This window comes from Neovison vison, chromosome 12, assembly GCF_020171115.1.
Source record: "Neovison vison isolate M4711 chromosome 12, ASM_NN_V1, whole genome shotgun sequence".
Classification (NCBI taxonomy): Eukaryota; Metazoa; Chordata; class Mammalia; order Carnivora; family Mustelidae; genus Neogale; species Neogale vison.
This window is the reverse complement of record NC_058102.1, coordinates 66,451,301-66,463,925: the sequence shown is the minus strand read 5'-3', so window position 1 is coordinate 66,463,925 and position 12,625 is coordinate 66,451,301. Positions and strand designations below refer to the sequence as shown.

The 12,625-nt window shown below is 35.9% G+C and overlaps 1 protein-coding gene across 2 annotated transcripts in view; it reads left to right on the top strand.

Annotated features, from left to right (window-relative positions):
- CCDC91 (coiled-coil domain containing 91) overlaps positions 1-7,161 on the top strand; it is a 347,220-nt gene extending 340,059 nt beyond the window's left edge. For both annotated transcript variants that reach the window (XM_044226465.1, XM_044226466.1), the window contains one exon: positions 6,059-7,161. In XM_044226465.1, the coding sequence (XP_044082400.1) occupies positions 6,059-6,169 (111 nt within the window). In that variant the 3' untranslated portion in view covers positions 6,170-7,161. The remainder of the gene's footprint in view (positions 1-6,058) is intronic.
- The last annotated feature ends 5,464 nt before the right edge of the window (positions 7,162-12,625 follow it).

Here is a 12,625-nt window from a genome sequence, read left to right as displayed (position 1 = left end):
ACAGTTTCAGATCATCATACCTTTCCTCAGTGCTCAGGAAAGAGTTTGTTAGTGAATGTAAAAACCGAACCCATAAAGGCTACTACTACTAAACTGATAACATTTGTTTATGAAATCACTTTCCATCAGTGAATTTGATATCCATTCTAGCTTTTTTTAAAAAGTAGATCACTTTTTAAGCATAGTTTAAAATACGGTGGAGGGCAGGCTGGAAAAGTAACATTGATAGAAGTCAACTTAGTACTTTCACATCTCTTATGTGTCTTGTTGGTAGAAGCCCCAAAGATAGTGAAATCACAATTAGTACTAAGTGTATTATATGTACATAAAATACATATTATACACACACATACGATGTATCAGATTTTCTGGGCTGTAAACAGTGTTCTTAACAGTTCTTAAATAAGCCATTTTTGTTTGTTACTGATTTTGAATTGTGCTATTCAGACGTATGTAAGTTCACCATCCATCATATTTGTATTTTGAAATGAAAGCTAAGATCTAGAGGTGTTTTTCTTCTTTTGCTGTGGCATAAAATACTAACAGGTAAATCTAATGCAGGGAATTACTAGAAACTCATGTGTTCTTTTTTTTTCCTCCTAACCTTATTAACTTTTAGCAAGTAATATGCTTTGAAATGGCTTTTAGTAGTATACAAACTGAAATGATGCAAAGAGGAAAGAAAGATTTATAAAGCCCAGGGGTCTGTTTCAGAGACCTCAGAATTTCCAGGGTGGGTTTTTTTTGTTTTGTTTTTTTTGTTTTTTTTGTTTTTCAGCTGAAGCAACAGAAAATGGAGGGGAAAACTAAGCAGTTAGAGCTACTTGGTTAGGAAGAGATTGTAAATCCCATACCCAGAAATGCTTGCCACCACTACTCTAGACATAATATTGTCAGCACAAAGTCATAGAATACAAATCTTTGACTCACTTTGAAGTGAAAGCCACAAACACAGGACTAAGCTCCAGTCTTCAAGGGGCAAAGAAAGTTGAATACTTTGCCAAAATTCTTCTTGCCTCAATAAAGGATAGTAAGGTAATGCCTAATAAAACAGAAACTGTTGAAATTCAGGAATTTTCCAAGAACATCAGCTTGATGCACTCATTTCAGGGAGAGGAATCCGCCATCTTTCTAAGAGAAAGGTCTCAAGTGTTCCTCTTCACAGACAGGATTTTTGTATCATGTCCAGGAAGGACGCGCCAAATTGGAATTTCAGCTCTGTGATGGCCCAAATTATCTTCCTTCCCATAAAGGATCAGTGTCAACTTATTGCTCCTTAAAGTGTTGAGTGCCTGTTGATTTAGTGGATTGTTGACTTCAGACAGTTCTGGGGAGGCATGCTGAAAGATGTGAAGTGAAACTTGGAGCTGCCTAAACCCAAAACTAGTATGTCCATGATCTTCTAATCCACTAGTTCCACAAGCAAAAAGAGAGAAGTGCTTGGTATACTTAAATAAATCTATTAAACCTTTTTGCATATTTTTGCATATATATATATTGCATATATATTTTATATATATATATATATATATATATATATATATATAGGCAGGAATATATTCCTGCTTTTTAAAAAAATTACAGAATATTCATTCTGAGCACACAAATCCAGATGATTATTGTCACTTAGTGACAATCACAGGCAGCTTGTTAATTATGTGAGCTTGTGCAATAGGCCCTCAGGAGAAAAGTTTCTCTTCTGTCTAATATTCATAAATTCTAAGATACTCAGTCAACTTTTATTTTAATACAACTCCTAATTATTCTAGGGAGCTTCTAGAAGACTTTGAACTATTAAAGCTAACATTTATGATATATGCACATGAGTTATGAAACACATTTGTAAAACACCCATGAAGCCCCCTCAGAATGAATCCAGATGTTCATCTGCCGGACACCATACTCTATATACAACTCCAGATACAACTATCCTCATTTGTGATTGCATAATTTCCTTGCCTCAAAAACAAATATTCTGTTGCCTATTGATGTAACTCGAAATAATACATTTCTGAATTTTGCTTGGCTTTTGTGCTGTATGAAAAAGTGTATCAGACTATCTGTAGTCTCACCCACTTCCTTTTTAAATTCAGTTTTATTACAGATGGTCACTAATTTATATTCTTCTGAAATATTGGTGTTATGGTTGGTAATGTGTTTGTTAATATGTGATACATTAAGATTTATTGTTAAGTTGTAGTAATTAGGCCAGCATTATATTTGTGTGGTGATAGGTGAATTGTCTAGTGGAACAGAACAGGGAGCCCAGAGACAGATTCTTGCCTACATGAAAACCTGATTCATGATAGAAATAACATTGCAGGTGACACAGGCTTTGGCTTAAGCAGTCTCTGTAAGATCTAGCTTAAGTGTACAGAGGTCTGTGTTCAAAGATGTTCATTGCATCATTGGTTATAATAGCAAAAGATTAAGAACGATCCAATAGATATTTATTTATTTATAATATTTATATTATAATTTATTTATATAATATTTATTCTATGAAAAGAATAATTTCAAAATAAATAATAAAATATATATTTTATATATATGTATCTATAATAATAAATGCACAGAGGAAAAGTATGCAACCCTTTGAAAGAAGAAAACGGGAAACTCATCCTCTCATATACTTGCACGTGGGACTGATAGATTTGCATCCCCACTCTGGAAAACAATTTGGTATTATCTATCACAATTTAAAATACGCAGATCTTATGATGTAGAAACTTCACCTGTTTGAATCTGTCCAAGAGATAGCCTTGAATATCTTTTGAAGGGAGTGCACTCAGGTTGTTAATTTCCGTGGTGCTTCAAAAACAAGACAAAACTAGAACAAATTTCCATGTCTATCAGTGGGGAGAACGGCTACATCAAATGATGGAATACAGTCAAGTAATTTCTTAAAAATGAGATGGGGAAAGTTCCAGTAATGGCAGTTGGAACAATGTGATTATGTGAACTCTCCCATAGTTAACAATTATAAGATCAGGACCAAATATTTTTAAAAACCCATCTTTTAAATGCTTGAAACCCTCCAAAAGTACACAGAAACCACTGGGAATGGACTGCAACTGGTATTAGTACCTTCTTCTGTTTTATTGAAATTTGGACCAAGTGTAAAATTTTAAAACTACAAATATTCATATTTCAATTTTTTTTCCCTTTTCTACTTATCTTTTAGACTAGGTCAAGCATGTTTTCACTTTTAGAATTAAACATGGCTCTGTCATTTCCTGATAGATTGCCTTCTTGTTGGTTGAAGACTAATTGATTCATCAACCTCAGCAAAGATTTATTGAGTGTCTAACATGTGTCAGACCCTCTTCTAGATGTGGGGTTACAGTCGTCAGGAGGACAGACGAGATCTCTGCTCACTTGGGGTTTATATTGTAATGAACTGTCTTGTTTAATAGACATGTGGAAGTGAAGGCATATATTCCCCTGAAGGTATCATCTGAAAGAAAAAGGGGGGAAAAGGGAGGAAAAACGATAAACAGAAATCCTATTTCTGTATGTGTATGTATATGTGTGTGTGCGTGCGTGTGTGTGTGCGTGCGTGTGTGTGTATCCCAAACTGTTAGAATTATATATATTTATAATATAACTATATATAAATTAAATATGATTATGTATATTCTATATATAAAAATATATATTATATATTATTTCTATAAATTATAAAATATATATTATTTCTATAAATTATAAAATATTATATAAATATTATAGTATATATTATATATAATTATATATTTATATATAATTATAATTATATAAATAGATATACTTCTATCATATTTATATAAATGTATATTATGTAAATATATATATTTATATATAGAGAATATATATATATATATATATATATATCCCAAACTGTTAGAATTGAAAGGAGTCTTACTGGTATTCAGTGTTTTACATGAGCATTTTGCTAAATGCATTTTTTACTAACTAATTTTTGGGATATTTGAACATTTTAACCTTTCAGTTTTTCAGTCATTTTGGATATCAGTGGTTTGTAGAGGTGGAATTTAACAGAATTCTTGTTTGTATTGTTTTTTTATGTTGGGGAAAGCTTATGGGAAGATTATGTCAGCTTTTATATAAGTCTGACAAGTATATACTGTGAGAAGGAATTTTCTTGCCTTTTTTTTTTTTTTTTTAGTTATTTTTCTGTAGCCTGTAGGCAATGTGTTGTCATTGGTTATTTTTACACCATGGGCAAGTTGATTTTTTATTGTTTTTTATTTATTGTTTTTTTATTTCAATTCCAGTATAGTTAATATACAGTGTTCTGTTAGTTTCAGGTGTACAATACAGTGATTCACCGAGTCTGTACATTACTCAGTGCTCATCACAGGAGGAGCACCCTTTAATTCCCATCACCTATTTCACCCATCCCCCAGTCTACCTCCCCTCTGGTAACCATCAGTTTGTTCCCTATGGTTAAGAGTCTGTTTCTTGGTTTGTCCCTCTCTCTCTTTCATTTTTTTCCCCTTTGCTCATTTGTTTTGTTTCTTAAATTCCATATATGTGTGAAATCACATGGTGTCTGTCTTTCTCTGACTTACTTCAGAGTAAGTCAGAGAAACATTATACTCCCTAGCTCCATGTGTGTCATTGCAAATGGCAAGATTTCAATCTTCTTTATGGCTGAATAATATTCCATTATTATATATATTATTCCATTATGTATATAAAATATACACACACCACATCTTTATCCATTCATCAATCAATGGACACTTGGGCTGCTTCCTTTATTTGGCTATTATAAATAATGCTGCAATAAACATACAGGCACATGTATCCCTTCGAATTAGTGTTTTTGTGTTCTTTAGGTACATATTCAGTAGTGTAGTTGCTGGATCATGCGGTAGTTCTATTTTTAACTTTTTGAAGAACGTCCATACTGTTTTCCATATATTTCCAAACATCTCCTACCAATTGCATTCCTACCAATAGTGCATGAGGGTTCCCTTTTCTCCACATCCTCACCATCCCTTGTTCTTTTTTATGTTGTTGATTTTAGCCATTCTGACTGGTGTCAGGTGATATCTCCTTGTTGTTTTGATATGCATTTCCCTGAAAATGAGTGGTGTTGAGCATCTTTTCATGTGTCTGTTGGATCATGGGCAAATATTTTAGGGCAGAAGGGAAGTTAGAAACTTATCTTGATGTATTCAATAATCCTTATCATCCAGAAAGTTCTTTATTATATGACTTTATTATTAACCTTTTGTTCACTGTATTTGTTATTGATACATTAAAATAGTCTCTTAACTCAGCAGGAAGAACAGGTCAAATAAGTTTCAACAGTATCAAGTATTTCTTAAAATACACTTGTCCCAAGAACTTTCTCTAACTTCAACTTCAGGACATGGTCTCTTTACTTTTTCTTAATTCTGCTAAAGTTTCTGCATGATGTAATTATGCTGTATTTTTGTACTGTGTATTTCTTTTGTTTTTCACATCTATAATATTTATATGTTCTTTGTGGCTATTTAGTCTGTATATTCATTAAGAACTGACATCTTTATAGCTTTGCTTTCTGAAATCACTGTGACTGAATTTAGGCTATTTTCCAATAACTGAATACCAGTATCAGTTTTTTTAAAATATTTTATTTATTTGTTTGATAGTGAGAAAGAGAGAGAGAGAGAACACATACACAAGTAGGGGGAGCAGCAGGCAGAGGGAGAAGCAGGCCTTCTGCTGAGCAGGGAGCCTGACGCGGGGCTTGATCCCAGGACCCTGGAATCATGACCCGAGCCGAAGGCAGACACCTAACAACTGAGCCACCCAGGCACCCCCCAATATCAATTTTTAAAATTATAATGAGCATCATCTCACTTTAGCTGTTATAGGCCAGAATTAGTGACTCCATTGTCTCTGAATGTAAGGCACTATTTGATTTTCTACATCATTATCTCAAGTTTTCTCTAGTGGGCTTCGGTGGTATAATATTCTTTATCTGTCAACTAAGTGTATTTTTTTTCTCTTTTTCTCTCTCTTTAAAAACAAACAAACAAAACAAAAAACAAAAAACCAACAGCTTGATCAAGTCATCCGCCAAAGAAGCCTGTCCAGTTTGGAACTGTTCCTCTCTTGTGCTCAGAAACAGTTAAGTGCGTTAATAGCTACAGAACCAGTTGACATTGAATAAAGAGAACATGACAAGCTAACCCACACTGGCAGTGGATAAATCATTGGACCTCCAAAATACATGCTGTGAAGTATAAAGATGCTTTTGTTTTCCTTCCAAACCTTGGAGATTTGATTTCCACTTCAAGGGTAAACCAAACCAATATATAGAAGAACTATCACGAGATCTAACTTATTTTCTTTTGTTTTCTCCTTTACATTTACTGTCATTTTCTTAGGAGTAGTAGTTGTCATAGTGCAGCAATGGAAAGTATGATGTGACCTAAAAGCCGTTGAAAATTGCCATGTTACCAAAAGCTAATTAAACTTAATAGCCTCCGGTGGCCTATTATATTGTATTTGGCAAAAAATAGTAACTATCTTTACTTAATGCTTCACAGTGACCCTTGATAAGAGTCTAGAATGTAATCATACATTTATTTGATTTTGAGGATAGAAACAGCATGGACTTTAGCATCATTTACTTATCTATGTAACTTCAATGTAAAACACTGATATGACAAAGAGTCATTCTGATATTACCAGATCCCTTTTCTGTAGTGGGATCTGTGTGTTTTCACTGGTAGCAATTAAAAATACTGAACATTATTATATTAATTCAGCTTAGATCTGATGTACTGCCTAAAGGGGTATGTGTGTGATATATGCTTATTTTCTGTTTCTGTTCTTCAAAGCCACTATAAATCAGTGAAATCATTTTTCTTATTAATAATTATCATGAACTTAATCTCCAGAAATATAATAGAACTTAGCCATTTATAGGAATTCAGGTTCAAATATAAAAGATATAAAATCCTTTCCCAGTACTTCAGAATGTACTTAAATCATGAGTAATGTACTTTAATGAGAAATCATGAGTTTTTTTAACATCAAAACTAAAATGCTGTCATTAAAATGTATGCAAACGTTTTGTTTTCTGAAATGCTTCTATTTCCATGGGCTTTGTACTTTTCTGAGATTTCTCAATGTAATAAAAAGAACTCCAAAAACGTATTTGGTTATTAGTTTTATTTTTTTCATCTTTTTTAAAAATCTTTTTTACTCAAACTTCTATATCCATGGATGATGATGTTTTTAAAATAGACCTCCTCGGATGTGAGGGCGATCTGGCTGCAACATCTATCACTCCATTGATCACCAGGGTTGATTCTGCTGATCTGGCTGGCTAGGCTGGTATCCCCTTCCTCCCTCACCGCTCCATGTGTGTCCCTCGGGAAGCTGCGCTCTCAGTCGAAGAGGACGACCTTCCCCAGTAGAGGAGAGGACCATTCTTCGGTCAAGTGTAATACGAGTAGCTGCGTTCGCCTGCTAGAACCTCCCTCCAAACAAGCTCTCAAGGTCCATTTGTAGGAGAATGTGGGTAGTCAAGCTTCCAAGACTCCAGACACATCCAAATGAGGCAGTGCATGTGGCAGTCTGCCTTTCTTAAAAAATAAAAATTAGGGCGCCTGGGTGGCTCAGTGGGTTAAGCCGCTGCCTTCGGCTCAGGTCATGATCTCAGGGTCCTGGGATCAAGGCCCGCATCGGGCTCTCTGCTCGGCAGGGAGCCTGCCTCCTCCTCTCTCTCTGCCTGCCTCTCTGCCTGCTTGTGATCTCGCTCTGTCAAATAAATAAATAAAAAATCTTTTAAAAAATAAATAAATAAATAAATTAAATAAAATAGACCTCCTCCTAACCATTTAGAATAATGTTTACCAACAATCTTTAAATGTGGATAACTAATTAGTTTTCTCTTGTAAATTTAAAAAAGAAATTAAAGCAAGCGGGCCACTCACTTGAAATGCAGCCTTGTAAATAGAGAAAGGAGGGCTTTTAATTCAGGAATAAGCCAATAACACAATGTTAGAGTCCTATTTAAAATCACTGGACTCTCTGTCCTCAAATTTAAAATGATAAGAAATTTTGCAAATCACTAAAACATGAATTAGATGAAAATGAAGCATCAAAGTTCACTGAAACTAAGATCCAGAGAGACTAAGATCCAGAGATAGTAGAAATGTCAAGAAAATGAAATAGTCTACACTGTTTTTTCACCCCCTACCACCACAGATTGCCTTTTTTCTTCTACATAAAGTTCCAGCTTTGCTGTTAACTTAGACTAGTTGTTGTTTGAAGTAATTCGAAACAAATTGATACTGATCAGTCTAGGAGCATTTGCAGAACACCCAGCAAGCACAACTAGAAACTCTTGGACTGCTGTATGGTGCTTCTTTCCCAGAGAGCTGTCCTTAAAGGGAACTAAACATGATCATCTGGGCAAAGAAATGATTATTTGAATATATTAATCCTTCCAGGCTTATTATCTGTTCAGTGACATTCAAGTTCTAGATCTCATTGAGAACTATTCTTTTTTTGCTCTGGTTATCAAAAGGACATAGACCATCTCAGGTCATAGGCACTGAGAAAATTAAATGCTTAAATATTGTGCCATGACTAAAGGGGAGAGTCTTCCCCTGAATGTGAGCCCAGAGTCTCAAAGAAAAGTAGTCATATGTTTTGTGTGTAAAACTTTCTTTGCCTATTGTATGACTTTCTTAACTCTTTTTATGTAGCATTTTCTACTTTTACATTTAGATGAGTAAGGCACCATCTGAAAGGTTGAGAGTAAGACAGCAGTTTGATTTTTGGAATGATAAAGCCATTTTCAAACTGTGACCCCATTTTTAATAGCATGCTTGAGGGTTCATTAATAGAAAAGTTCTCCCTCCCCCCAGATGAGTATCTTCTTTTTGTGCCAGGTATTTTCACACGTTATCCCAGTAACCTATAAGGTTACAATATCTAGTGAAGGAGATGATATATCCACATTTATTAGTGGAAAGGTGTTTACTTGCCAAAAATGACCAGGTGGTGTTGGGATTCAACCCAGAGTTTATGACATGCAGTTTTAGTCTTTCTAGTCTACTGGAGATACCTAATACTGTCTCCATGAGAAGATATCTGGAACTCTCTATCTAGTTCATGTACTCTCCTCACTTTATGTTAATCTTAAGAAGAAGACTACCCCCTCTTACAAACCTAGTTGGAGCTCAGGGCCTGCCACATTCTAACTGTGGAACGTCGGACAAGTTGCCTAACCAATTTGAGACTCAGTTTTCTCTTTGTGAGGTGGAAATAGTGGGTTTTGTAGGCTTTTAGTGAAAATCCAATTAAGCTTTTAAAATGCTCCATAGAGGGCACCTGGGTGGCTCAGTTGGTTAAGCAACAGCCTTCGGCTCAAGTCATGATCCCGGAGTCCCGGGATCAAGTCCCATATCAGGCTCCCAGCTCCTCAGGGAGTCTGCTTCTCCCTCTAACGTTCTCCCCTCTCATGCTCTGTCTCACTGTCTCTTTCTCAAATAAATAAATAAAATCTTTAAAAAATAAAAATTAAAAAATAAAATAAAATGCTCCATAGAGTAGACCTTGCTAGTATGGCCACCAGTTCACAATTATTCCCCTTTCTCTGGGAACCGCCCACAAAATACAGGTGTGGTTGCCCAAAAACAAGTGGTTAAAAACACTTATTATCCAGTTCCTTGGACCTTGACTGATCCACAAGTGAAGACCGGACCCCACTGGGCCTCCTGTGAAGAATCATCTAGTGAGACCCTTCAACTGCTTTACCCTAGGGAGACAGACCCACAAGAACTTCTGAGGTCAGAAGTCCCATGATCCCTGCTGTGCCTGAGTCCTGGATTCGATGAGATACCCAAATATTCTTCCAGTATGCCAACACCACTTACTTTTTTCCCCTAGGCGAGCCAGAGCCAGTTTCTATTCCGTGCAACCAAAAGAATATTAATCAAGGCAATCCAACCCAGAGCCCAGTGCATAATCCCTGGACACTCGGCACTTGTAAATTCTTCATTTCCTCCACCATACTAATCCGCATCCAAAATGGGAACACTCTTTGATTTATTTTAAGGAATGTTAAAAATATAACTGAACCAAAGCCCCTATTGTCTAACAAAGCCAAGTAAATCACAGATACCTAAAACTATGAACAAACAGTGCCCTATTTAGAAGTTCTCTGTCACTCAGAATCTGGAGTAGAGGCTTAAACTCAGCCCTGCTAAATGCTGATTCATGTTCCAATTCAGCGGAGCCTTGCTCAGTGATTGCTTTGAAATCAAAACCAGAACAATGTCCCTATGATTGGTGTTATTCTGCTCTGAGTCAAGTATCTATAATTATAACTTTTTTTCTTAATCTGGCAGTTAAACTGAACAGAATCAGGAAATGATGTGTACGCTTTAAAGAACAATAAAAGCAAAAGAGTTCTCTAGTCACTAATTTAAAAATACAGCTTTTGCATATTAAATCCTAAACAAGAAAAAAAAAAAAGCCATAGATAAAAACCTGGAGAACATTTCTAAAACTCCAAAGAGAAGAAGGAGAGTCGGATCAAAGCACTCAGCTCCTAGTCTTCTGTTTACATACCGGCAAACAGCTCTACTGTTACTCGAGAGACTCTCCTAACAAGAAGCAGAGAGCCAGCGTGTTCTTAGTCCGTGGGCCACTTCCTTGTAGCATCACCACTAGCACCCGATGAAGTGGGCAGAAACTGTACAAGACCTCCCAGCTGTGACTGCCAGAATTGTCTTAAGCCGGGCAAAACTGAAACTATTCCCTTTATTTAACTGAAAAATAAACACGCTTTCCTATACCTAATCTGCCACAATGCAGGAGCTGTTTGAGCATCAATCATTGCTATATAAACAGAAGGAAAAGCCCTAAGATGTTCTTTGCTGTCCTCCAGGTTTCTGTTTTCTTTTTCTCAGAAGCTTCCATTCTCCACATGTTGATTCCCTTGAAATTTTACCTCTCCCCACCCTGCATGTTACCTAATGGGCTTTCCCTATGGAGTACTTAGAGAAGCAAATAATAGTTTTGTGTTAATTGTTTTTATTTCATTTTTTAATTTAAAATTTTTTTGTTTTTATTTTATTTTTTAAATTTTTGTAATTGTCATTTTTAATTAATAATGTGTCTTATTTTTGTATACGACTCCTCTTAAAGGGAGAACGTGCATCTGTTTTGTCTATTGTGTCTTGACGGCATTCCATGGTGCCTAGCCTGTGGTGTGGACTTCCTATATAATTGTGAGTTCATAAATGATTAAATCAATCAAGCAATCGATCATTACACCTGTAATATAATAAATCTCAGTCAAGCAATCAATCACTGTACTTGTAGTATAATAAGTGGACTAATTCTGAGCTGGTAGATTCTGATGACTGATTTAAAGGATTAGGCAAAATTTGCTGTATTTCTACATGAGGGTTCTGTAGGAGAGTTAGCCTCTCATGAAACAGTAACCAGCCTTCTAGGACTCAACAAAACTTCTCAGTACTCTAAAATGAATTCTGCGCTTCCAAACACTACTGGAATGACTAAATCTCTATCATAGCAACTCGAACAGCACTCAATCAGTAGAAATGTGCTACCCAAATTTAGAAGATCTTCTAAGAGTGTGAGTTGGGAAGCCCATCTGAAAAATGATGTGTGAAATAATTTCTTATGGTCGTAAGGGGTTCCTGGCCTTAAGACTAAGAAAAAGCTTTCCACTGAGTGGGCTGTAGGGTAGGTATGAGACTCACTGGTCCCAGTCCGTGAAGTTTCAGTTACAAAAAGAAAGCGAGAAGAAAGTTGGGAGAAGGGATTGTCCACACAGGATTCTGTGATGGAGAGTAAAAGACTCCAAGGGCCCGGCTGGGGATGTGGTTGAAAGGAGAAAGGAGGGGTTTGGGAGCAGGTCAGGTTGGGAATGTCCAGAGCAATGTGGTATCAGAGTCCTTCTGATCACAGAAGCCAAGAAACATCTGATAGGCTTTTAAAATCTACCTCAGACTCCCAGTTGTGATACAAACTGGTCTTGTATTTTTGAGAAATACAGAGAAATCAAGAAACAAACCCGTTCAAAAGGTAGGAAAACTTGACTCAGTCCTGGCAAACATTCAGTTCTCGGAAGTCTGGGAGCTGATTTAAAAAGAAAACTCTGAAGCCACAGAATGTACAAATCACCGACTTCAACACGGCTCAGATGCTGAGACAGATTATAGAAAATTCCTTGTGGCAAGATCTATAAGTAATGCATTTTGAGCGTTTGCTCCTGAGTGTCGGTACTGTTCCATAAAACGTTAGTAACTGCCGGACACTGTGGAAGGCATTACTTTCTTGGAAACATTTTTCCCTGTGTTCTGTTTTTATCTTTCTTTTTGCCTGCTTTCCACAACGGCCCCAAGTGTAAGTGTTTAATTTAAACTATAAACATGTTAGACAATGATTCAATTAGTAAAATTGTACTGATTGTCTCAGCTAGTCTTTAGCGATCATTCTGCGTTATAACTTTACAGGCAAACCAATAGTTTTTATGTTTGTGAGCTCTTAGATTGCTAAAGCTAAACAACACAGCTTTTATTTCCTCTTAACACATTTCTCTTTTTGTCTCAGAAAGCAGGGAAAAAAGACCTTT